At 42.5% G+C, this 26953-nt stretch overlaps 3 protein-coding genes across 6 annotated transcripts in view; 2 read left to right on the top strand and 1 right to left on the bottom strand.

The window, feature by feature from the left end:
• The window catches only part of LOC146973858 (core histone macro-H2A.2-like), a 248522-nt gene that overhangs the window by 11854 nt on the left and 209715 nt on the right, over positions 1 to 26953 (top strand). For 3 of the 4 annotated variants that reach the window (XM_085800847.1, XM_085800849.1, XM_085800848.1), the window contains exon 9: positions 1376 to 1897. The exons of the other annotated variant lie outside the window; for it this stretch is intronic. In XM_085800847.1, the coding sequence (XP_085656973.1) occupies positions 1376 to 1541 (166 nt within the window). In that variant the 3' untranslated portion in view covers positions 1542 to 1897. Of the gene's footprint in view, positions 1 to 1375; positions 1898 to 26953 lie in introns of those variants that run through there. 4 annotated transcript variants of the gene reach the window in all.
• gbf1 (golgi brefeldin A resistant guanine nucleotide exchange factor 1) overlaps positions 6393 to 26953 on the bottom strand; it is a 126459-nt gene continuing 105898 nt past the window's right edge. Inside the window, 4 exon segments of the mRNA XM_085800839.1 lie at positions 6393 to 6702; positions 7940 to 8083; positions 8086 to 8127; positions 8681 to 8858. Coding sequence (XP_085656965.1) covers positions 6449 to 6702; positions 7940 to 8083; positions 8086 to 8127; positions 8681 to 8858 — 618 coding nt within the window. The 3' untranslated portion in view covers positions 6393 to 6448.
• Positions 19988 to 23812, top strand: LOC146973864 (uncharacterized). Its single transcript, XM_085799097.1, has 6 exons — positions 19988 to 20240; positions 21510 to 21535; positions 21622 to 21966; positions 22795 to 22985; positions 23081 to 23233; positions 23641 to 23812. The coding sequence occupies exons 1-6, from the start codon at positions 19988 to 19990 to the stop codon at positions 23681 to 23683; spliced, it is 1011 nt and encodes a 336-aa protein (XP_085655223.1). The 3' UTR covers positions 23684 to 23812.

The following is a 26953-nucleotide window of genomic DNA, read 5'->3' as shown; positions in this document are numbered from 1 at the left end:
TTCTGATGGGACTTCTTGAGTCAAGTAACGGTGTAACGACGCATTTTATTGTCATAACAGGAAAACAATAACTTTTTTGATTACTCCTTACTGAAAAAGTAACACCGTTATTTTAAACGCTGATATTCCCATCACTGCTTTTGACACTGGTGCAACCAAGTTTTTAGGACGGTTATATTAGCATATATTTTTGTAGAACAATTTTAATTATCTTAAAGTTGAATTACATAACATAAAAGTGAGCGAGTGACAGAGAGACATTTGTGGTTTAAAAAAAAAAAATAAATAAATAAATAATCTGTGGTCTTGAGAAAAAAAACAGCCGAGACCAAGACAAGACCCAGACCTTGACAAAGTGTCTCCAGTACCACAAGTGTTGTTTTTTTTTAATTTACATTTTAATTTTACAACATGTAACAAAAACATTACGTACACATACACACACAACACAAAGACATTCACCAGGAATTACAGACTATTACATATTTTAATGTACTTAGAAAACCACTCTGCCAACATTTCCCCAGTGGGCTTAAAGGGACAACGAGGAGTTTCTAATCGGTTATAAAAAAGTCTCACGTTAATGTGGATGAATCTCCGCTACCCACACTTGTTAATGGGCCCATTTTCTATAAATATATCATTTCGCCTCTATCGTTATTTTGTTATTATTAGTGGTGGTGGAAATGCTGGTCGAGCCGACCAGCGTTTCTTTACTTTCGGTTTCGTGGCGAATCATGAGAATAACGCAGCTGAATCGCCGTTTATGGTCGGAACTACGACGGTATGTGAACCTCATTGAACCTCTGACTTTAATTATTGATGAATGAAAACATGAGTCCGTCTTGCGCCGGTCAAAGAATTTGCGCGCGGAGGCTCATAAATGTAGTGTGAAAACGCTTCGCTTTTCAAAAACTCCTCGTTGTCCCTTTAAATTTCTGTCTATACACAAGGAGTCATATACATACTGGCTATTACAGTCTCCCTTAAGGTGCATTCCTCTCACTTAAATATTTTTTAATAAGTATCCAGGATCTATCTAGACCCTCTCTATACAGTTCATGTAGTACTGAGGCTGCACGTTCCATCATTATTAATTCGACAAATTCTTTAAGCCAGTTATTCAGACAAAAACAATTGGGTTTCCGTACCTTCCAATTCATTAATATGATCCTCTTTACTGAGAGAAAAGCAAGTGTTACTAGTCGCTGCTTTGACCACAACACTAGTGGTGACTAAATAAAAACGTTGTTTGTCTCTGTGTTTGAGAGTGTAGGCCTAGATGTTGTGTGTAGCTGCAGATCCTGTAGCCTTCACTAGTGTGTGCTGCCGTCCTGTGTTACACTCCTCTAAACCTGAACTCTCTCTCTCACAGGAACGGGTTCCCAAAGCAAACGGCTGCTCAGCTCGTCCTCAAGGCCATCTCCAATCATTTTGTGTCGTCCACCAGCTCCTCCCTGAAAAACATTTACTTTGTTCTGTTTGATAGTGAGAGCATTGGAATATACCTTCAGGAAATGGCCAAGCTGGACCCCAAATGAGAGTTCCTGTTTTAGGGTTTGTTTTTTCTAAGTGTTGTTTGTTGCTGAAGGTGTAGACAGTAGGGGTTCTGGTTATGTCTTGGTTAACTAGGAAAAAAAACAATATTTGTGAGTGGAGTGCTGTTCACATTTCTGTTCCACTGTCCCTTCAAGAGATTGCATTCTTTTTAGATTAGATCATTTAAACCGTACAGTTTGCCATTATGGTTCTTTGTTCTACTGATGTTATTACATTCCATGTACAAATATAACTGTTTTTTTTCCAGCCTCTGTAGTTTCTGATACAATTAGTTTACTAAAAAAACTGTGGTTCTCTTTCTGCTTTGAAATAAAAATTCGAGATGTTTTACACCAGAGATCTTCTCCAACTTCCAGCGCTCATTTTCTACAGGGTTTTTCTCATCTTTGAGAATGGTGTTTTAAAAATGCTACGTTTTACAACAAACACGTCGTATACAGGACAGAACGCACACGGGCTCTGTAAAATATCAGGTGCACAGCAGTGATTGGAACTAAAGGATTCAATAAACTCTTTAATTCTTCAATAAACCCAGACGTTGTTTTCAGGTTCATAGTGAGCTCACAACACTTTTGAGCATACATTTTATGATTAGCTACTGTGCCATTTATAATAACTTTTCGCAACTTTTTTTTTTGTGATCAACTTTTTATTTTATTTTATTTCATAACATTTCATTCATCCAGATCCCTTACCTGCACCCTTGTCCCGAGGGAAAAAGAAAAAAAATATATAATAAAACTTTTTTAGCAACTCTTGAAAACACAAACAGACCAGCCAAGTTCTATTGGAGCACAGGGAACTTTCAACTTGTACTAAACTGTCCCAGGTTTTTCCATTGTTAGGTAGTGGGATATTTTGTGGCATCATAATCATGATATAATTGGTGACTTGATGAAAAGCCATCTTTACATTAACAGGGTCAGTTTGACACATCAATGAAGTTCTGTTTAAAAAGGAGTGAGACTTGTTTTCTTGTTTTGATGCCGGAGCCAACAGCAGCACGACGGAGACTACGTTTACATGGACACCAGTAATCAGACTATTGCTACTATGAGTTTACATAAGTCCAACTGGGAATTTACCCAAGTATAGCGTGATAAAAGAAAAATCTACTTTTAAACCAAGGATTGAAGCCCAGAATATATGAAAGTGGTCGGCCATTGTCTCCAGCATTTATCCTGTCCCTGGAAACCCTGCTGTTTAGATTTCAGTTTAGGGGAGTGACAAATAATGATATTATGTTCAAACAAATTAAACAGAACAAAAAGCCAGCAACACTCGGTGTCCTTCTAATATCTATAATACCTCACTGGTACAGGCAACTCACACAAACCGGTTTCGACCGTTAGTCTTCGTCAGTGTGTGAGATGTGGTTGATCATGAGTGAGTGGCAGTGGGCTGTTGTTTCCACTTCAGGCCTCACTGTGGTGCTGTTGTCTCACTGAATAGAGACAAGGAAGGAGCTTTGGGCCTCAGTAACATGATGCTGCTACGTCTTTGTAATATACATTTTTAAAGGCTAATTCTGCTGGTGAGAAATTTGGATCATTAACAGTCAGATTAAAATGTTTGTATTTCTCAATCACTGTGATACAACTCACATCAGAAACACGATTCTCAAAACAGTCCACAAGCAGAACATTTGTTTTTCTGACTGGATCTGTACAAACTGTCAGTGGATCAGCACCTCTCACTTCTCAGGACATTTACTCATTGTGTTGATGTATCTGTGGTCTGACTGCTGACTCATGAAAACAGACTGAACCCTCATCAGATCCAATAACAGACGTCTCTCTCACTTGGATGAAGTCCTACACTGTCTCACTGTTTTCAGTCAAATCACTTCAAACCTTCTGCAAATATCTCCACACACATAAATATACAGGTATGTGTGTTTGTTTTGTGTTTTACTACTAAACATGTTCTAAGTTTGACTGTATGTTTCTCTTTTACAGTGCTCGCTTTCCTTTGTATATATTGTGTACTGCTTTCACACGTTTTCTAAACCAGGCCTCAATTTATAAAAACCATACATGATTACTTAAATAATTAACATGTATGACCCTTTGTTTGCCTTAAAGGGATAGTTCAAGATTTTGGTTTAATTTGCCTGTTGCCATAATCCCTGTGATGTAAATCCCTATAGTCATAGCAGTAGGTTCATTACCTTTAATTATTGGTGCATGTTGTTTTTAGATCCACGGGGCAGAGACTCAAGCTGCTCAGTGAACACAATGGAGGTGAACAGTACTTTTACTTTTCCCTCATCAAATACACAATCCAACAACTCTAAAAAAAACTCTGGTGGACAAGTTGTGGCCTGCACATTCACCACGCTATGAGATAATCACGTATAATTATGTAACATTACGACACATGAAGCAAATACTCTGAACTACAGTACTAGCGTTTTTGAAATCACTCCGCCCAGCAGCCGAGTCTGGAATGTAGTTCCGGTTACGCATTTGCCTAGAAAACAACTCTGTCTCGTAATGTTACATTATTATTTCATAGTGTGGTGAATGTGCAGGTCACAACTTGTGCACCAGAGTTTTTTTGGAGTTGTTGGATTGTGTATTTGATGATTTGATAAGGGACAGGGGACCTGTACCATTCACCTCCATTGTGTTCACTGAGCAGCTCACGTCTCTGCCCTGCTGATCTCAAAACAACATGCACCGATAATTAAAGGTAATGAACCTACTGCTGTGACTATAGGGATTATGGCAATAGGAGAATTTGCCAAAATGTTGAACAATCCCTTTAAGTCTGACAGAAAGAATGAGGGAAAGAGATACAGACAGAAAGGCAGGGAGAGAGAGATGATGATGATGAAGAACAAAGGTCCATGGCTTGGATTTGAACCTGGGCCTCTGAGGTTAGGATTACGTCTCCATGGTGAATGAGTCACTATAGTTATTGTTATACTTGACTAGTATTAACTGACATGATGCTCACCATGACAACAAGGTTGACGTCTCATCTACTCCCTGTTCCTGCCTGAACCAGATTCATCAAAATGATTTCAGAACAAAAGCAAAACAGAAACAGGATGAGCACTTGCTTAACATTTTATTTATTACATCGTAAAAAGTAGATTACCTTTCATTTATATATATATATATTTATATATATATGTACACATTATATCCATGTAATTTCCTGTTCAAGCAAGAATCAGCTGATATATCTAAGAGTCCCATACAACAAATAAACCCACTGCTTACAAAATGTGTCATGTGCGTGGCTCTGTAAGGCTGTAGTGTTACCTGACTGACACATACACACTGGATCTATGTGGGGAAGCCCCTCTGTTCTTCCCCAGGTCAATAAATAACATTAACATTAACACATCACAGAGAGAATCCCAGGGTCACTTCCAATGGATGTTAAGGTCCCATCTAAACCAAAACAAAGACGCACATTTGGCATTAAAACGGTGAATTAGACTCCATTAGTTTGTCAGCGCGGCGTCAGTCAGCATGCAGAGAGTCAACACGTGTCGAGGGGGGAAAACGCAGCAGATGGAAAAACTCTTTTTTAACCAAACACTGAACTTAACCACGACTGAAAACTTGGTGTAGAAATATAAATAAGTGAACATCTGTAGGACTAAAATAGTTGAAAACCACCCATCATGTTATTTATTCAAGATGTTTACAATTTGAATTTGAATTTGGATTTAAAAACTGACTGCAGTTCAGATCCAGCTCCTGTTCACGTTGACTTTTTGAAAAGCGGTGAGGGACATAAGGTTGAACTTTACTGCACTTCCTGTCTCCGTCTCCCTGTGTGTGTCCAGGCTCCACAGATTCATTGTTGTCAGTTTCAACACTAAGTATTCAGTAGTGATTCCACTCAGCAGTGAGGTCCTGTTTGATATGGTCTGTACCAGCTACATCAACATGATAACATGTGCACACACACACAGACACACACACAGACAGACACAGTCACTGAAGAATCAATAAGGTGCCTGAAATCAAAGCTTGTTGTTTTTTTTAACATTGAGAAGGAATGAGTGGAAATAAACTGCACAGAATCCTCAAACTAAAACTGACTGATGAATAAAAGAATTTGTCTGTACACGCTTCAATCAGACGTCCGTCACAGGCCACAAGTTGTTTCTCCTTCTGCAGGAAACCTCGCCATCCTTTCCACCAATGAGAGAGCGCGTGGTTACCGCGTCCATGGATGGACCCCGTGTTGATGATATCAGGAATAATTTCACCCTCACATATGAAAACTATTAGCACTGAGGTCGAGAGGTGGAGTCCCCACAGCTGGTGATCCTACCAGCACATCTGTCCTACCAACCACTACGACCGTGTGTGTGTCTGTGTGTGTGTTGTCCAAGAACTTCAACACACATCTGTGAGTCATAATGTCCTTCATTACCATTACCACACAAACATTGTAATTTATTAATCTCTAGAGGAACATAGAACCATAGCAGTCTGTGCTGGGGTGAAACTTAATCTCATTTGTGTTCATGTTTTGGCTTAAAATATATAATGTTGCCAAGTCACCCCAGTACCAGATCTGACAGGAGCAACTTTTTTTTTCTTTTTTCTTTTTTTTTTACCTTGGTCACACTTTGATATTTTTCCTTACAAGACTTTTTAGTTGTGAAGTTTCTGAACATGATGGGATGTCGTCTCCGTTCAGTCTTTTATCCACAGGAATTAGAAACTGCCAAACACAAACAATGGCACAAAGGATTTATGGTTCGTTGTGTGTTTAACGCTGCTCCTTCTAATCAGACGTGGGATGACTTCTGCTTTGTCCTTTCATTTCTATTTCATCAGAACCTGGAAACGTCTCATCTGTAGGATCCAGCTGTTGGAGGGGGGGTGACAGAGGATGTGCTGAGGCTTCACTCCTCCTACTTGACCTCGTCGGGGGGGCTGGTGGCTCTGGGACAGGACAGCAGCGGGACCGGGGACGTGGCCTCGATCAGAGCCGGGTTCAGGATGATGGGCAGGGACATGGGCGGGACCCCCACCTGCAGGGGGGAGGCCAGGGGCTGCAGGATGAGGGGAGACTGGCTCAAGGGTGACGGAGCCTGGGCGGGGGACGTCGTCAGGGGAACCGGCATGGGTGGGATGGAGGGCGGGGCTGGAGATGATTGGTCCGATCCTAGAAAACAGAGCATACAGTTCAATACGCTTCCTCAGCACAAAACCAACAGTCAGACTGAAACACTGCAGAGTACAGAGGAAAACGTAGCATTAGCTTTAACAGCTTTAGGTTATTTATTGTCTTCTTTTTATCTTTTTATCAGACTGACACTCTTCGTTCTCTGTGTTTTTAACATGTAGAAAGACAAATAAAGAATCTGAATCTGAATCGTTTCACTGAACTGAAGTCAGTGTTGTGTTTTTGATTAAACCAGTTATGACATGTCATCTGGGCTGGAGGCTACAGTGACTCGGTAATGGAAAATGTAACCATGACATGACAGAAGTCAGCTTGTTTGTATTGTGGTTCTTTTTACATCAAGTACCCATAAATTAGACCAAGGACTCCAATTGGACAAAATCTTACATTACTTTCTTAGTCAATGTAGGTTTAAATTAGGGTCAATGGCCTGAAATTTTGCAAAAACATGTCGTAAACTTTCTCAAGAAAAGAGTTAAAATTTATAGAAAAGAAAAAGGTCAAAATTTCTCAAAAAAAAAAAATCTAAAATAAAATGAAAATAAAAATCTAGAAAAAAATTTCAAAAAAAGGTTGAAGACCACCTAGGACCCCTGGGGGTCCCCGGACCCCACTTTTAGAACCACTGGTATAAACACTTTAAATTATTTCAGTAAATTTAGTGATCTATTATTTTTGCTTTTCTTTTTCCTTTCTCTCTTCTTTTTTAGGCATCTGGAGGTTTTTCTCCAACACTATTTTGTTGTAAATGCACAATGACAAACAAATCTCAATGAATAAATAACCATGGCAACATCTGCACGAGAAGAAAATATACCATAGAGATAAGAGGCAGATAAAGCAGCTCTGGGAACAGCTGTACCGTAGTAGTGAAGGAATACTGGTATCAAGTGTGGTGCTGAACTGACAGCTTCACACTTGATTTCATGACTGGGAAGTAAACAGCTGCTAATGCTAATGTTAGAATAATAGATAGAATAATAGCTAAACTTAAACTACACAGTGTCTTGTCTATATGTTTTATTATGTTGGGAAAAAATGTATTAGCTGAAATTCAAGCAAATATGTGAAATATTTCATAATCAAATGTGAGATTGAGACTTTATTTAATAGTAAACTTGTTGCAAAAACATTTAATAACAGCAACTAGAGCTGAGGATGATGGTGATGGATCTTTCAATTCTGTCATGTAGTCTGGTACCTGGTGTGTTCTTACCGGGGACACTGGGTGTGGGGGGCTCCTGGGGGGACTCTGGTCTGCTGTGGGTCTGTGTCTCTGCAGGAGACACCGGGACTGGAACCGGGGACGGGGGGTGGGCAGGTGGTGGAGACGCCTGAGGGGATGGAGGCCGAGCCGCCGCGGCGGAGGCTGCATGCTCTCTGCTGGAGGACTGGGGGCCGGATCTAGGAGTCAACAGGACACATCAGAGACGGTGGCGTCAAGCTGCTGTGCTGTATTCACCTCATCTCCAGTCCTACATGTGTGAGGCTCTGCTGTGTGTTTTTTGACTATTGATATTTTTGACTATTGGTGGTTTTTTGATCTTTAAAAAGAGTAGACAGAGGCGCCTCTAGTAAGTTTGCTGTGTCCTTACTGTATAATGCTATGACTATGCCTGCTTATTTTGTACTCTACATATATTTAAGAGTGTCTTTTTTCTACCATGTAATTTATCTTATTGAAAATGTTTTTCTCATTGATAATATTTTTCTGGTTGAATATCTGATCTGTTTTGTAAAAATGATCAAATATAAAATTCACACCAGATTTGAATAATTGATTACTGACCTGGACGGGGTCACTTGTACTTAAAGAGCAGCTTCCTGTCTGTATTACTAGCACAGCAGTTTGAGAAAGAGTGTCCTGCTCGAAACGTCACTTTGCAAATAAATCTTTATCAAAGGGAGCTTTTTGGTGTGCGGACTCATTCATCTTCTTTGGGGCTCTGCTGTGTACCTGCTATGACCGTCTGCTTGAAGAGCTCCTCCCTCAGGTGAGGCAGGAAGCAGACGATTCTCTCCCAGGTGATCTCCCACAGGTCGGAGTATCCTGTCCTGGAGTCGGCGCTGTGGAAGATCCCTGCTGTGTCCATCACCAGCAGCATGTTCTTCAGAGACTCAGGGATGGCCTCCAGCTGCACACACACACAACAACCACAGTCAGTCATTCTACATCCCAGACAGACTTTATCCTGCATCACATCTGCGCTGGAGAACAACTGTAGACAAACTATCAGTCTGATGTACGCTGTGATCCTGTCACACTTCCTGAATCACTGTCCTCACCAGCAAGTCACTGGATCCTGCGTGCATGTACTTGTCCATGAAGTCCAGAATGGTGAGCCAGAGGGCAGCGAAGGTGGGCAGGGACAGCAGGGGGGACAGGTGCTGCAGGAAAACCTGGACATGTGGAAAACAAACACACACACACACACACACACACACACACACACACACACACACACACACACACACACACACACCAGCTACAGCTGCTGCTACAACAATGTGCTCAGTCAGCAGAGAGACTTCATGTAATACAGTATGATGACAGACTTGTTGAATACAGGACGTGATTACAACTAGAAAGTCAGTAGAAGTCATTCTTCATACTCCTTATTGTTCATCATAAGGTGCGTTTCCATCAGCTGTTTAGATGCGCATCTAGATGTATCGCATTGAAAAATGATGATGGAAACGCAGCAATTCGAATTAAAATCCCCTGATTCGCACAAACTAAAATACGCTCGCTTGGGCCGGGTTTTGGTTGATTATTCGAATGAAGTGTGACGTAGCGCACTTTCATCTGCTCCCGTGTTTGCAGTTCACTCACAAGACAACATCATCAGGGTTTCCGCTACATGCCTAATTAATTGTGGCGCACCGCCACGGCAAAATAAAAGCCCACACACACCTTTTAATCCCTTTGTTTCTATGTTTATTCCTCTCTCACCCCCAGAAGTCTGATTTAAAGATGTTCAGTCTATGACTCTAATTTATCTATGAAATAATCTCTTACATGATTAGAAATTATTATATTTATCAGAGAACAACATAAACATGTTGTTTTTGTTTTTAAACCACATCCACTACAGCTGCTCCTCTGTCTGTCACTCAGCAGAGGAGAAAACCCTCATGCTCGTGGTTCAATACAGGAAACACTCATCAACTCTTTCAACTCAAAGTCTCTAGTTTTCTTTGGAAAAGAAATCCTTTGGGGTCTGAAAAAGTCAAACAGAGCTCTGGTAGCTGAGGTCACCATGTGATAAATCATTTTACAGGACATTGACTCATTTTCCATGTGTTTTCCATGACTGGAAAAATTGGTCAACAATTTTCCAGGTTTTCCAGGATGCGTGGGAACCCTGAGTAGTGTGGTGTGGTTTCAGATTATGGGTAAAACTGCTTGATGTCAAGTGTAAAGTCATATATTCACTCAGTGCTGTCACAATGATGAAACCAGCTTCTTCTGATCTTTTCATGTGAACATTAAGAGCAGCTCCTCACTGCAGAAACATGGCTGACTGGATAGTTGATAAATAAACAGATGGACAGTGTTCCTTCTGAAGTGATGGTTGTTGGTGTGTGTGAGTGCTGCAGTGTGTGTTGCTGTTAACCTTTGACAGGAGTGTGCAGCCTCTCATCCTGGTCTCCTTCATACCACCCACATCTGCTGGGCTGATGTTGTCCAGTAACTTAGTCAGCAGGGGGAAAAGTACCTGGCAACACACACACACGAGCAGACAGCAGTCCATTCAGTGATGTTTTATTGGAAATCAAACCTAATGAGCTTGATGAATTGACTCTTCTCTGTGTTAGAGCAGAAGGTTTTAATACAGAGCTTCTCCTCTTTCTCACCTTATTGAAGCAGGACTCCCACTCTGTAGCATCCAGGGTCTGCAGGTCGTGGACCAGCAGCGCCCTCTGGAGGTAGGTGAGTGCCTGCATACAGACCTGTCGCCTGGCGTCGCAGCACAGCCACGCGATGCCTGGAGCAGGAAACAACATGACACACGTCAGCTCTTCACTCACATCAGGAGGACACATAATGTCCATGTATGGACTAGAAACATTATATATATATACAGTTGTGTTCAAAATAATAGCAGTCCGACATCACTTGCAAGATAAATCACTGATTTTGTTAGAATTTCAATTTTTTTTTTTCAACTTTTTCTAGAAGGTTTAGTAAAGGTATAGAAAACCAACAGACCCAACAGGCATGACGTGCATGCTGCTGATTCTGTGAAACTGAATCATTTACTGAAAGGGGCGTGTTCAAAAAAATAGGTGTTAAACAGGTGGCCCTTATTCAAGGATCAAGGCAACTGATGCTGCATATGCTGGCTGTGCATTTGTCCTTGAAAAACAGAGTAAAATGGGTTGTTCAAGACACTGTTAAGAAGAAGAGCATTCTTTGATTAAGAAATTAATAAAAGAGGGGAAAACCTATAAAGAAGTGCAGAAAATGATAGGCTGTTCAGCTAAAATGATATCAAACGCTTTAAAATGGCAGCCAAAACCAGAAAGGCGAGGAAGAAAAAGAAAAACGACTATTCAAAGGGATCAGCTCCAGGAGTATCAAAGAAGATCTAAGATTGCCTGTGAGTACTGTAACAATCAGACAACGTCTATGTGAATTAACTACCACCAAGAAGCCCCCGTAAAGTCCCATTGTTAAAAAAAATACATGTAATGAAGCGGTTACAATTTGCCAAATAACACATTGACTGGCCTAAAAAGAAATGGCGTAATATTTTGTGGACTGATGAGAGTAAGATTGTTCTTTTTGGGTCTAAGGGCCACAGACAGTTTGTCAGACGTCCTGCAAACACTGAATTCAAGCCACAGTACACAGTGAAGACGGTGAAGCATGGTGGTGCAAGCATCATGATATGGGGATGTTTCTCATACTATGGTGTTGGTCCTATTTATCGCATACCAGGGATCATGGATCAGTTTGAGTACACCAGAATACTGGAAGTAGTCATGTTGCCGTATACTGAAGAGGAAATGACCCCAAACAAGACAATGACCCCAAACACACCAGCAAGCGTGTAAAAAAAGATGTCAACACTGCTATTTTTTTGAACATTATATTTCTTGACTTTCTGTAAAATTTTATCAAATTAAATTACTTTTTCCAATTTTCTTGGTTTGAAATAGAATGTGCAGTGTCCCCAATGCAGTTGTGTTCCTTAAAATACAATTTATTTGAAGAATTTTGAGGTTTACTCACCTTTTTAAACACACTGCTATTATTATGAACATAACTGTACAAAATAACTCAAATTAGCACTGGATGGGACAACGTGGAGAGAAGCGCAGCCGCAGCCGACAGCCTACCTGCTACCAGAGGGGCGGAAGTGACGGACGTCAGGAAATGACGTGGCCTGGCCTCCGGCAAGCAAGAGGAAAACAGGTACTCTACACCCCCCCTTTATACGGCATTCACCCACCGCAATTGGCTGGGGCCGCCTCCCGAGTGATGTCACGGGACCAAAGACTGCGTCCTGCTACACATGTCTTTAATGTCATCATTAGTCAGTTCTGGGAGTGGTGCAACCATGACTGTCAGCATTTTGTCCTTGATATCCTCCTGCTTTCTTGGCTGCAGTGTTGGCAGCGTCATTTCCTTTAGCGATGGTGGAAGAGTTTTTCTGGTGTCCTTTGCATTTCATCACTGCTACTTCCTGTGGGAGGAGTACGGCTTTGATCAACTCCTCTAGTTGTTCTTTGTGTTTTATCGGGGTGTTTGCTGTGTCAGGAAGCTTCTTCTCACCCACTGTGGTCCATCAACATGTACAGCTCCATGGGCGTAGGCTGAGTCAGTGTAGATGTTAACTCTTTGTCCTTCACTGAGCTGCAAGGTTCTGGTCAGTGCTATTACTACAACTGTGCTGATGCTGGTTGTGGGACGACTCTTTGTTCTAGCACTTCATGTTCATGTGCTGTCTGTTTCACAGCAGCGTAGGAAGCAACGTTTCCTTGTTCACCTTTGTAGCAGCAACCGTCTGTGAAGAGGGTGAGGTCTGGTGTTTGTAGTGGTTGTGCTTGTAAGTCTGGTTGGAGCCTGACGTCTCTGCTGCCACATCTGCACAGTTATGTGGGAGATGTTCTTCCGTGGTCATGTTGGTGGCCAAGTTGATGCTTTCTGTGTAGTAGGTGATGTGGGGTTGTGTCAGAGTAGTTGAGATCTTTATTTTTCTTGATGGTGAGAAGGTGAATGCACTTGAGTTCAGAAACGTAACCACTCCGTGGTTTGTGTTAATGTTCAATGGGTGGCACATTACCATGTGTTCTGTCTTTGTTATGGCCTTGGCCAGGGCGGCAAGATGTCGTGCACAGCCTCCTTGTCCTGTTTCCATGTTATCCAGCTTTGAACTGTGGTACATCAGTACTCTTCTTTCTCCCTCCTTTTTCTGATAAAGGACGGCGCTAACAATGCCGTCCTTTTCAGAAACATCCAAGTGAAAAGGGACATTGTAGTCAGGGCTTGTCAGTGTTGCAGCTTTTGCTAGGGCACGTTTTGTGTCTGTGAACGACCTCTCTGCCTCAGGAGTCCAAGTGAGGTTGGCAGTCAGGTTTCTGTTGCCTGCAGCAGATAACATTTCTCGCAGGGGTTGGGTCAAGCTAGGGGTTAAGGGAAGACAGAAGAAGGTGTTGGCCAGGTCGATGACGGTGAAGTACTGGTGGGAGCGGTTCTGGAGTGCAAGGTCGGGATCGGGGACAGGCAGGGCAGTAGGCATAGTTGCGTCATTGACAGCTCTGAAGTCTTGTACCATTCTCCAACCCTTTCCTTCACCCTTCTTGACAGGTAGGATGGGCGTGTTCCATTTTGAGTGACAGGGGACCAACACACCTGCTTGTAGGAGTCTTTCAATCGTGTCCGAAATTCCCTTGTCTTGCTCTGGTTTCAGACGATACTGAGGTCTCCATACGGGGCGTTGGTTTGGCAGGGGCTTAACATCAACAGGGTGTGTCGTGATGAGACCAACATCATAAGGCCCTGATGTCCAAAGTGATGGTGGGATGTGTGCCAACAGTGTGGGCGTGTCATGGTGATCCACAGAGTCAGATCCATATTGTCTGGGGAGTTCCTGAGTCTTCCAAGATTCCTTTTTCAATGCTTGAGAACGTGAGTCTCCACATGTTGCCGTCTTCATTTCTGTAGAGGTGGGGAAAGGGAGACGGTGTCTAGTCGAGGTTCAGTGCTCTTTTTTATCATTGGGCCCAGAGACTTGGCGTGGTGGCCCTGTCCAATGGCCAGAGTGACGTGAGGGGCGGAGTCAGTGTCCAGAGCGTACCAGGTGAGTTGTTCTTGCGTGAGTTTACAGTACGCTGCCACACCCTCCTTTCCAAAGTAGATGTCTCCGATCTCCAGAGATTCAGTTCCTCCCTCTATGTCTTCAGTCCAAGCCTGTGTGTACTCTTCATCAGGAGTAGTTATGACGTTGTAGGTGCAGTGTAGAGGGTCAGAGGGTTCAGAGAGTGTGAGTTGAGACTGTATCCAGGGTTTCCATTCCATATAGGCGTATTGGACGTGTGGAGTCTTTTCTCCGGTGGATGTCAGTCGTGACCAGAACACTTGTGTGAGTTTGTCTGTGAGTTCCTGTGATGGGGCCATGTAGAGGATCCTGAGGTGTGGCGTGGGGGTTGTTGAAGAGGGATGAATGATGAGAACGTCATCAGCGCATTGTATAGTAAGGCCCAGCTTCACTAGGAGGTCTCTTTTTAGCAGGTTCACAGGGCAGTCTGGTGCATACAGAAATCGATGCTGCAGTGTTTGGAATCCGAACTTTTGAGGAGAGGGGGAGGGAGGTGATGATATGTGACACTGCAGCTCCAGTGTCAGCCATCAGATCATACTTCTCACGATGTATTTCGCAAGTCACCATTGACTCGGCCGCTGGTGGATTCGACTGACTTGTGTTATACTCAGGAACCCATCACTGTGGCATTTGGTGGGCGTTTTGGGCTTGGTTTTCTCCTGAATTTTGGGCTTGAAATCCACTTGGGCATTCTCTGATCCAGTGTCCGAATCCTCCACAGCCGTGGCAATGGGAATGTGAGCGTGAGTGTGGGCCTCCTCTTCCTCGGTAAGATCCTCTTCTACCTCTCATCATTCCTCGATTTTGGTGCGCTTGAGGTTGCTGGGGTTGGGATGTTGAAGGTGGTGGTTGAGGGGCCATGGGGGTCTGGGGTGGTGGAGGTGGAGGGTATAGGAGAGTGTAGTATGGGGGTGGTGGATATGGATGGGTGTAAGCCTGCGCTGGTGGACCTGGCAGAGTGTAGGGTTGAGGTGGGGGATACAGGTAAGTGTGAGTGGGAGGAGTCTGGGAGGGGGGCAGAGTAGGTGCTTGCGTTGGTGGTCCGGGCAGGGTGGGGGAGCAGTTGAGACATATCCTGCATCCGGTAGGATGGGATACATGTGGGGGGCAGAGGTCGCCTTCATGTTGTTCTTCTCGTCTGTGACTTTGTCTTTGTCTTCTGTAGATTTTTTGTCATAGATCTCCGCTTCTCTTGCTTCTCTCATGTAGTTGCAGATCGCTGTGGTCATCATTGATTTTTTTCTTTGTTTTGTCCACAGACCTTTTTCCCCACAGATGCTTTCCTTCTTGTTCCCATTTGGTCTTGGCCTGTGTGTAGGCTGATGTTGCTCCGACTGATATGCACATGATGGTGGCTGAGTTGGGAAGTCCAGCATCTGGGTCAGCAGTCAGGAGTCCTTGTTCTGTCCATCTTTTCCATTCTTTCTCCACGTTGTTCCTAGTGTCCGTCCCATTTAGTCCCGCTGCTGTTTCGGTGGCATCCAGTCTTTTGATGATCCATTCCTTCAGTTGTCCCATGTTGCAGGGGTAAGGATCTTTTTCCTTGTTCATGTTGCTTTATTTGTGGTTCCTCTTCAATGATTTCCATGGAGTCAAATGTCACGGTTTTCGTCAGTGGTCCAGAGGAATCTTCTCACAGCAAAGACACCCATTGTTGTTGTTGTTGTTGTTGTTGTTTTTGTTGGATTTTGAAAAATAAATTTGAAGTAGTAAATTAATTAATCAGTTAAAGCAGAAGTAAGTGATATATTTGTGTTAATATAAGTCTTAAATAGTTATATCTTCCGACAGCAATCACTTACATAGAGTGTTTGGACCGAAACACGGGTCTGTCAGTCCCTCTGCTCTGCTCTGAGCCGAGGAGAAAACATTTATCGTATCCTACAGTTTTTATCCAATGAGGAGAGAGAACGGCATGCAGGGCTGTGTGTGCAGCCAAGGGACGCCGTGAATGTGGCGACGTAGGGACGAGGACTGTTATGGTGCGTTCAAGGAAACTCGTATTTTTCCGACCGTGAAGTGGTACCAATTCGATCTGGTACGAGTTCACGGGTCGGAAGTTACGAGTGGCCGTTATAGTGACTTTCACCGGTAAAACAGGTCGGAAAAACACGAGTGGGTTGCCTGGAACGCTACAAAGTCGTAAGTTGTGACTTGAAGCTGTAATTTACGATTTCAAAAGCCTGCCTGGAACGCAGCATTAGCGAAAACGACCGGACCACTTACTTCTGCTTTAAGTGAGGTAAAGACTTAATTAATAATTTATCTGACATTGCAATTTATAAAACGAATTAAATTGATGTAGGTATGAAACTCTGTGGTAAAGTAATTAATGAATTAACTTGGATTGTTATACGCATGTCAGGTGTTAATGTAATGTTCAATTAATATCTTAAATCACTATTAATGCAAAAACAATGTGAGGTGGTGTAGGAATGAAATGTAGTGATCAATTTTTTATTTGTTTTTTTAACTGCTATAAATACATAAAACAGCGTAAGTGCAGTTTAGTTTAATGGATCGATTGACTTTCACAATTAGGTTTGTTTGTAATCATGATCAATGTAATGGCTATAAAATGAAAAATCAATTTCTCCCTTTTTTTTCTCATGGGATATACAGTAAATGTTGGCTGAATTGTATTCCCAAATTATCATTAAACAATAGCTTTGGGATGTTTCCTTAGTGTCAAATTATTGTTCTGATTTCAGAACAATAACGGTTTCAATTATTGCATGCAATAATTTTGTTTATCATTAGCATTTAATTTGCAGTACTGCAGTTCTTCCAAATTTTAATAGACATCATCATCAAAATGTATTTCCCAGAGATAGTGCACATCAGTTTCTCAAATGCTGTCGGTATTCTTTGAGTGGCCACTGATAAACTAAAAATACTGACAGGGATCAGATGGCAGCCTACGAGAGCAACACATTAAGCCAGGAACACACTGCCACGACGCTTCCCGACGCCGACGGCTTTGGCCGACGAGTCTGTCGCTTCTCATCGGGAAAAAGGAAAAAGTGAAACACACTGCCCCGACTGCCGACCAGAGCGACTGAGTGGCGAGGACTCCCCCATAGAAATACAGACCCATACAGACCAGGGGCAGCCCTGCTCACTTTTCATTCATTGGCGATAGCCAATTCGTGGCAACCGAGCCACGGCAGTAAGCTGCTAAAAACTGTTTTAATTTCGGCTTTAGCGCTGTTAACACGTGGCTGGTTAAATTGTTTTTGGGAGATTAAAGCAGATATCATCGGCACGGCCGTTTCGGCTAATGCTGTGTTCAAGGCAGGCTTTTGAAACCGTAAGTTACAGCTTCAAGTCACAACTACGACTTGGTAGCGTTCCAGGTAACCCGTAGCTCGTGTTTTTACCGTCCTGTTGTCTGTGAAAGTTCCCTATAACGGCCACTCGTAACTTCCGACCCGTGAACTCGTACCAGATCGAACTGGTATGACTTCACAGGAAGGAAAAACACAAAGTACGAGTTTCCTTGAACGCACCATGAGTTAGCAGCCCCCGCCCTTGTCAGGCATCAATTGGTCCTCGTGCTACGTCACCACATTCACGCGCATCCCTTGGCTGCACACACAGCCCTTCATGCCGTTCTCTCCCCTCATTGGATAACACTTGTATCCCACAAGGAAAATTTTCTCCTCGGGTTACAGCAGAGCAGAGTGACGGAGAGACTCGTGTTTAGGCTGAAATACTTCATGTAAGTGATTGCTGACGGAAAATAGGACTATTTAGGACTTATATTAACAAAAACATTCCACTGATATCTGCTTTAATGTTGGTCTCATTGATGAAATTAACTGTGGCAGTGGCATTAGTTTGTTTGAATGAAAAGTGAGCAGGGCTGCCCCTGGTCTGTATGGGTCTGTATTTCTATGGGGGAGTCCTCGCCACTCAGTCGCTCTGGTCGGCAGTCGGGGCAGTGTGTTTCACTTTTTCCTTTTTCCCGATGAGAGGCGACAGACTCGTCGGCCAAAGCCGTCGGCGTCGGAAGTGCTGTAATGGTAAATTTCAATCTTTCTATTTTTCAATCAGATGTCCCTACACCCTGCTTTTCACCCAAGATATTAGGTCTCCTTTCGTTCCTTAACCATTTGTAAAACCAGGATACCCAGGTGTGAAACACACCCTCGGGGGTCGGTGCCGATACCTGCAGCAGACAAAAGAGTGTGAAAACACTCCCCAGAGAGAATGGGCTGACCCCTGTAGAAGACAGGGGGCGTCTCTCAGAATCAGAATCAGATCCCCAAGGGGAAATTTCTTTTTGTTACAACATCTCCAACTCAAAGTGTACAAGTTAAAAGAGCAAAGTAGTCAAGAAATATAAAAGAAAGAAGTATAAATATGTATATATATAAATATATATATACAGTATATATATACGTATATAGTATATATAAAATATAAAAATGTACAAGTAGCTACAAACATGGACAGGAGTTGTTGCACTATTGCACATAAGTGTGGCATTAATATGGATTATTGCACAGAAGGAATTTGCTCAAGAGTTAGTTTGGGGGCCAGCCCACTGACTCAGAGTGTCTGACACTCAGAGTGAGGAGTTGGGCACAGGCTGCCACAGGCAGGAATGATTTCCTGTGTCGCTCTGTGGTGCATCGTGGTGCGATCAGTCTGACCGGCACGTCATGGAGCGGGTTGGACACATTGTCCAGGATGGCTTTCACCTTGTGAAGCATTCTCCTCTCTGACACCACCGTCAGAGAGTCCATCTTCACCCCCACAATGTCACTGGCCTTGTGGATCAGTCTGTTGAGTCTGTTGGCGTCCGCTACCCTCAGCTTGCTGCCCCAGCGCACCACAGCATAGAGGATGACTGGCTACCACAGACTCATAAAACATCCTGAGCATAGTCCTGAAGGGCCAGAGCCGCCTCAGAAAAAAGATCGAGGCCCTGGCCCTTCTTGTAGGGCATCAGTGTTCTTCCTCCAGTCCAGTTTATTATAAGGTACCTATTGTTTAGGTTTCCATCACTGCTCGGGTGAAGACTAACCTTTCCTTACAAGGAAATAAAAACTTGTCGACCTGCAGAAGTCTCTATTTCATTACTCACCAACAGCAAACAGCAAAGAATTTCCACGGCAGTGTGAACTGTTAGCCCTCAAAAATTGTAATGCATCCTCCATCTCTATATTCCTGTGAAGGGTAGGTACCGTAACAGAACCCCCCAGGTATTGTACTATTGTAACTGTGCTAAATAAATCAAATCAAATCATGTAGGCTAAGCTATATTAATGTTCTGTTACTGTACTATCTGACTTTTCAATATAGTTTAGTGTAGAAGGAGCATGGATCTGACATCCATGAGAAGTAGGAGGAGGAATCTTTGCATTAGGGGAAAAATCAGACTCCTTTGGGAGGGCAGTGTTGAAATTCATGCACTCTGCTGGGTTGTATGAGAAAATTTAGTTAGGCTAATTAGTTCTGTTTATAGCACTTTAATTATTTTTGGCGAAATATTTTATCCATAGATGTAGATTTTCAAACAGCACACAACTGCTTTTAATTTACAAGCCTTATGTGTTTATGAAAGTTTAACTACTTTAATTCTAGACGAACTCTGACTGTGTATTTTCCTATTTCATTTGTAGCTATATGTTGTTGTTGTTTTTGTTCATTCTATCACCTTATTTTCTGGGTGGTATGGTTGTTGGTGGTTATTTATGTATTGTTTGCTTGGTCATTTTGGCCACATGTTGACAGAAATATTTTGAATTTTGTCTATGTAATGCCGGATTTTGTCAATAAAAATTGAGATTGAAAAAAAAAAGTTCTGTTTATAACCTGTGGAGGGCAGTACAGCCTGACACGAGAAGAGGAAGGAGGAGGAGGCGGAAGTGCCATAAAGGCGCCTAATCCATGGATGTATTATATTAACCGCGCGCAATACGAACATGGCTCCCCTAACAATCCGCATTGCTATAGCGGAGACGCTGGGTGATTTGAGTAAAGACGACTTCGATAGATTCTGCTTCGTGCTGCGGGACCGTAGGGGGGAGCAGCGGGTCAGTAAGAGAGATCTTGAGGATAAAACTGTCCTGGAGGTCACGGACGTGTTGGTTAAAAGGTTCACCGAGCACGGAGCTCTTGAAGTGGCTCTGGAAACACTGCGGCAGATACAATGTAACCAGCTGGTAAACACACTAGGTGAGTTCCGACGCTGCTTAAGGCAAGAAATGAATCCAGTCGGTGGAGATGAACGCATGCAGGACTGCTCCTCCAGTGTGCTGTCACAGTGGAGACAGAGAATTTGCATCTACATTAGCACATATAGAAACCGTCAAAGGGAATAATGCATATAAGTAGGCTACTCAGAGAAGACTTAGCTACTTGGGGGGGGGGGGGGGGGTAATGCCATCATAAATCACAACTTCGTAGAAACTCGCCATTCAAAAAGTACTATAGCCTACAGGAAAGTTGTCCTAAACAGCCAACCGTGCGTTACTTACCGTAACTGTTATTATAGTAAAAATCATAATTTTAGGGTCTCGTGCATGTAGGCCTAATGTTTAGCCTACTCACGTCCTTAAATTTCGCCTCCCCCAGACCCCCAATTCTTCTCTTTTCTCCCAGTGTATGAGACTTTTATGCATGATTAATTGATATGGATGAATATCAAAATATGATGCCCGCCCTAACCAAGTTGTGTAAACTAACTGATCATGTTTTTACAATGCCAGTTATGCTGTTAAACAATTCTAAAAAAAACACAGTTCTCAGAGCAGAATACACACAACACAAATTGACCTGACCAAATCTCATTTATTTACATAAATTTATATCAAATCATTCCTTGTGTGTTTTTATCTGTCATTTTCCAGGACTCCCACATTATTTGTTTAACCATTCATTTCCTTTTAAATGTGAATCTAAAATGTTAAGTCTGAAAATACAATCAATTTTGAATCATTTATGGTATTTGTGTAGATGTAAGATTGTGTCAGAAACAATATGTGTAGGCCTACTTGTTAAACCATAATTTAGAGAGAGGGGTGGATTATCTGTTTAAGTTTTGAGGCAGCTGCTGTGACCTTTGGTCATTCAGCTGGAGCAGAAGTTTTCACCACAACTTCCTCCAAAAGTGTGCACAGTGTAGCCTATTCATTATTTGCATAGAAAGGTTTTGCGAAGCAGACGTGTAATTTACATAACTGGACTCAATTCCATGTATATTTAAAGTTTAGTAACAGCTTACCTGTGATTCCACTGCACCAAAACACCTTTTGACAATATTTTATTCCATTACTTAATGGGGAGCAAATGTGATCCTGAATAAATGTTTTAAAAGCATTGTTGCAGATATTTCTAATATTTCTCGCAGGTGAGCAGTGTTAACGTTGGTGGGCTCACTGTATGATGCACTTTTATGAACTCTCCTGTGTCAGGTTTTAATCATCCTCTCATCTTTCTCCACAGAATCAAAAACCAAAGCCTGTGTGGATGTAAGTTGAACTTTTGGTACTTTTTGTACTTTAAGATGTGGCCTCATTACAAATGACAATCACATTGTTGATATTTTAATTTTCAGAACGGGGACCCTACCTTCCGCAAGAATTCACAAGGCGAGTTGGACCTAAGTCCTTCACGGGAGGCTCAGGCTGGTAAGAGGCCTTTAGCAGCTGCAGGTGGTCCCCCTCCCAAGACGCCAGAGGAGGTGGCGGCTGAAGCAAAGGCCCGCGTCCTTGCTGAGGGCGGGGACTCTTCCAAAGACAGGCTGATTCTGAGCAGGTACACCATGCAGTTTGGCCAGTACAGAGATAAAACCTTCAAATGGCTGCTGGAGAATGATGTGAGCTACGCAGCCAGGGTGTTGGCTCAACACCAGCTAGACCGTCAGCGAAACAGCCGCCAGGACCCACTGATGTCCAACAAGGTAAAAACAAATCTACTTTGAAATTTTAAAGTCAAATATGTTGATGCGAATGTTTTACCTCAGTAGGTCTTCATGAGGCAAATGCGAACAAACAGCTTTCTTTATAGGTATCCCTATACCCTAACCCTAACCCCCTACAAACACATAGAAAATGACAGCTCCACCTATAATCAGATATTATCATATGACAGAAAGTAACACATATTTCCTAAGGTGAAGTGTATTTAAAAAGGAAACATTGGTATCATGTAAAGACTATAAGCACCAGAGGAGACATATTATAGAGAAAATAAAGGAAATTAAACTGGTGTTTCATGATTTTCATAAAGAAATTTTTTTTTCATATTGACCAACACAGTTAAAGACCTTGGAGGTTGAAATGTTTTGGCGCTTGCAAATTAAGTGGTCAGACAACCTTTTTAATAGCTGTTTTTTTGTTTTGTGCCCTGGGGATTTCTCTATTCTCTATTTATTTGCTGGTTTACGATGCTATTACAAAAGAACAAGAACTGAGTGCAAGGCTTATTAATTGCACCTCTCCTGTCAACTATTGTGACAATACAACAATACCATGCACGGGTAAAGTAATAAAAAAACAGCCACAGTTTAAAAAAAAAAAAAGATTTGCGTGTATACAGGTTTATAAATACACTTGCTTTCATCTTTTGACATTATGTCAAAAATGTGTGATATGGTGTCTTTAACTCTTTCAACTGTTTTCTTCCATTGTTACATTTGTATTTTCAGATCATATGTATGTGAATTTAGTGTTTAGGTAATTGAATTGCAGCTTTAGATGTAACAGACTCTTTTTTTTTTTTTTTGAAGGATTCCTTGACTCAGTATGGGAAATTCTACCCTGAGGTTTTGAAAGAAGTCAGATCTGAATGCGTGTATGAGACAGCCAAAGAGGAATCCCAGCAGCCAAGACAGTCAGGAGTGGCTCTTGTTGGCTTCGGTAAATACAGATCTGAGAGACTGAAGGATCTGTACGAGTCCAAGGATAAAGATAAAATCAGGTATGATAAAGTTGAGTCATCAAAAGTGAATTGCACTAGATGTGGGTGTTGGTACGTCAGGGATTAAAGGCCACTGCTTCACCCTCTTTACGCAGCTATGTTGAATTCCTGCGGGGAAAGAAAACATCCTGCAGCAGGAACAGAATGGACGACGCTATTGAGTACATCGTGCAGCGTGACAAACGTCAGGCTGCAGCCAAAAAGAGACGGACCAGAGCAAAATGCGGCCAGAGCACCTCTTCTTCTAGGTATGTGTTGTGTTGTAGAAAGGTTTAGTTGTGCTGCTGTAGTAACTACTGTTTGTGTATGTGGTGCACAGTAAACATGTGACGTAAAGACCTTGTGCCACACTTTTTTAAAATTATAAATACCGGTAGATATCTACTGCAGAAACTGTTGAGTCGCTGGAAATGCTTTGTCATTTTTGCTATTTCACCACCCTGCATTAAATATACAGCGTTCAGTCCTCCTCAGTTTTCATATTTTGTTATTGCAAATTGAAAAATTGCACATTTATTCAAACCAATTTAGGTAATTGATTTTGATTAATCCACTGTTTGTTTTTTTCACTAAAGGCTGACTCCAAGTTGTGTTGTTTTTTTCCGATGACGGTGATGTTGCTCACACCTGTGTTTTTTTCTTGTCTCTGTTTCAGGCCCATGAAGAAGCAGCAGAAAGGAAGCTGGAGGAGGACATGACTCCCCGGTCCGTCCTCCTGTCACTGACATATTTCACTTTGATCAGTGGTCTATTCTCATGTAGCACACACAGACTCTAAGCTAAAATGATGCACAAACTAAGAGTTTGTCCAATGCCAGTAGAGCTACGTTTACATGCACAGCTTAAGTCTGGTTTATGCTTCTGCGTTGCGGCGACGGCGTAGCTACGGCGTCGACGCGGACCCTACGCCGTAGCCTGACGTGCACCTCCAAAAAATCCTGGCTGCGCGTCGCGGCAATGCGAACCGCAAGGACTGTGATTGGTCCGCTCAGAACGTCAGTGTGGTAATTCACCCGTTCTCAGCCTCGACTGGTCGGACAGACCACCTCCGCAAACGTCTTCTTAGTCGCCTGCGCTACAACATTTGCAATAAAAGTGTTTGTTTTTCAGTTGCCATTGTTTACTGTGACCGGAAGCAACGCGTTCCCTCGACGCAGAACTTCGAATGCTCAACGATGGCATCGGGTCTACACCGTAGTTACGCCGTCTACACGACGCGGAAGCATAAACTAGGCTTTAATCGAGCTATGCTCATAGCTTGATTGGAGCGTCTCGACGGACTTCTGTCCTTGTCCCAGTTTACATGCAGCAAAGAAAACCGAATAACCGACAGTGTCCGCCCCCGTTTCAGCTTGTTAATACGGCCCCCTGTCCTCTTGACTTTTCTGTCACAAGCAAAAAAACAAATATAAACAACTTCATAAGCTTAAAGGGACAACGAGGAGTTTGTATTTTGTTATAAAAAAGTCTCATATTAATGGATGAATCTACGTTACCCACACTTGGGTCCATTTTCGATAAATATATCGTTTTGTCTTTATAGTTATTTTGATATTATTATTTAGTGGTCGGCTCGCCCAGCATTTCCTACTTTCGGTTTCCTGGACGCTGCCCGGCGGGTCATGGGAATAACCATGTCGAGTCACTGTTTATGGTCGAAACTACGACGGTATCTGATCGTCTTCGAACTGTCGGAAATGTAGTGTGAAAACACTTTGCTTTCCAAAACTCCTTGTTGTACCTTTTAATAGATTCTCAACTACAGTCCCCAACCAGATGGGTTCGGGCTGAGAATAGGATACAAATGACGGTCCACAGGCTTCCTTTTTTTCTCCTTTCTTTTCTTTTTTATAAATCACATGCATCCACTGGTCGAACTGTGTGAAATGCACTGAATCGGCATTGATGCTGTTTTTTTCTTCACTTTGCCGGGTTCGGGCGGCTTCTCTGGTCCACTTTGTGCCGTCTCTACTGTTGTGGAGCATGCGCACATGCATTGTCCAGTTTAACTCCGATTTAGGCGTATACATACTGAAGAAAATCAATTTCCAATCGCATTATCTGGGTGTCTTAATCGGAGTTGGAGAACTCCGATATTAGTCAGACTAACGTTCTATTTTTATTCATGTACAGCACTTTGTTCCAGCAGTGGCTGTTTTTAAAGTGTTCTATACATGTTTACATGCACTTCAGTTGTCCTGTTATATTCGGATTAAGGCAATAATTCATTTTTTTCAAGTGTCATGTAAACGCACTGAATGATGTAGTGATGCCTTATCGACGATCTCAGTGGCTTCTTTTAAATCTCGTTTTATCGATTAGCCTTCTCTTAATTTTGTTTTATTATTGTTGTATGATTACTTTGTTGTGGGTGGATGATTTTAAATTTTTAAGTCCAATTTTATTTCTCTTGGTGGTTTTATTATGTCGTTGCCAGGAAATTGTACTTGACTTGTTTTATTTCTGTTGTTGTACAGCACCTTGTTACTTAAGCCGGTGCATATTCTCATTTTTCCAGGTCAAGGTTAAATCGAAAGCAACTGGACTTAGTTATTTGTCTAGGAAGACGTTTCACCTCTCATCCAAGAGGCTTCATCAGTTCATGTACGCAACTGACCAGGCTGGGACTGGTCCAACCATCTGGTGTGGAGACTCACTATTTAACCTCTTGTGTGGGCGTTCACAAGGGTGATGATGTCACTGGTTCCCTTTTGTGCTCCAAGTGCCAACGACAGTCGTTTAAATGACTGCCTTTGATGGAAAGTTGGTTTCTTTATTATGTTATAACAACATAGGGCACTAACGAAGTCAAAACCAACTTTCCATCAAAGACAGTCATTTAAACTGTCGTTGGCACTTGGAGCACAAAAGGGAACCAGTGACATCATCACCCTTGTGAACGCCCACACAAGAGGTTAAAGACCACTCCCATGAAAATCGTGTTTTTCGTGCTTTTCACATGTTCCTGTGGCATTTTTCTTGTGTTAGAGCACATATCAGGAGAAAAGGAAGTGCAAAATTGCATTTCTGAGTTTTTCTGCCTTCAAATTGCTGTGAACCAATGGCAGACTCAAACTGGCAGTTTCAGGGAGACTGGAGCTGACTTGTCACAGCTCCAGGGGAGGGCACTAGTGCTACAAGCTCCCGCCCCACTCTGCATCTGGCTCAGAGGTGAAAGCCTTGACAGCTCGGTGTAGCTGTTAAGGTATAACAGGTATAGCTCACCTGGTAGAGCAGTTTACACTGCGAGCAAGGACTATGTTCCAGTCTGGGATCGAATCCCAGTGTGGAGTTTTACGCTAAATGCGTTGAATCTGTAATTGTACAATGTCCAGCTGTCAGCGAGCGGGGGGTGGGGTGCGAGGAGGTGGCTGGGCGGGTGCAGAGCAGCGCAATCTCCGCCCACCCTCCAGCGGTGCATTACTAATGAGCTGGTTTTAAAATGAGCGAAAAGGGTCGCGGGAGTGGGACTTTAAATAGTGAGTCTCCACACACCAGATTGTTGGACCAGTCCCAGCCTGGTCAGATGCTACATGAACTGATGAAGCCTCTTGGATGACAGGTGAAACGTCTTCCTAGACAAATAACTAAGTCCAGTTGCTTTCGATTTAACCTCCTTTGAAACACCTTGTTACTTGTTTTTGAAAGGGGCTGAGGGCCTCTAGTGTCTTAAACCACTGTTGATATGTTGTTGATGTGTCAAAACAGTCTAGCTGAAATCAATTAATGTTGCAAGTCTTGAAAACTGACATTTTGTAGCAAGAATTTCTGTGTTAAATAAATCAAAGTTGGGATTCAGTCAAGCCAGAGGACATTAATGCAAATGAGCATCGTTGCATAACAAAAATGGTACACTTAATTTTCCAAACAACAAACAAACAAGCATTGTCTGAAAAAACAAACAGGGTTCAAGTTGAAGCCTGCAGTTTCACTCAATCCTGTTTGTTGGAAAAGTGTAGTTTTTATCT

The sequence above is a fragment of the Trachurus japonicus genome, chromosome 15 (assembly GCF_045865225.1).
Source record: "Trachurus japonicus isolate A0001 chromosome 15, Traja_1.0".
Lineage (NCBI taxonomy): Eukaryota > Metazoa > Chordata > Actinopteri > Carangiformes > Carangidae > Trachurus > Trachurus japonicus.
Note: the sequence above shows the minus strand (reverse complement) of the source record. Positions and strands in the feature narration are given on the sequence as shown.

What these genes read in the sequence shown, in the direction of transcription:
- LOC146973864 (XM_085799097.1), top strand. Translation starts at nt 19,988, where the DNA reads ATGGCTCCCCTAACAATCCGCATTGCTATAGCGGAGACGCTGGGTGAT. An exon ending in AAGGATAAAGATAAAATCAG is followed by an intron (nt 22,986 to 23,080) that starts GTATGATAAAGT and finishes CTCTTTACGCAG; the next exon opens with CTATGTTGAATTCCTGCGGG. An exon ending in CAGAGCACCTCTTCTTCTAG is followed by an intron (nt 23,234 to 23,640) that starts GTATGTGTTGTG and finishes TCTCTGTTTCAG; the next exon opens with GCCCATGAAGAAGCAGCAGA.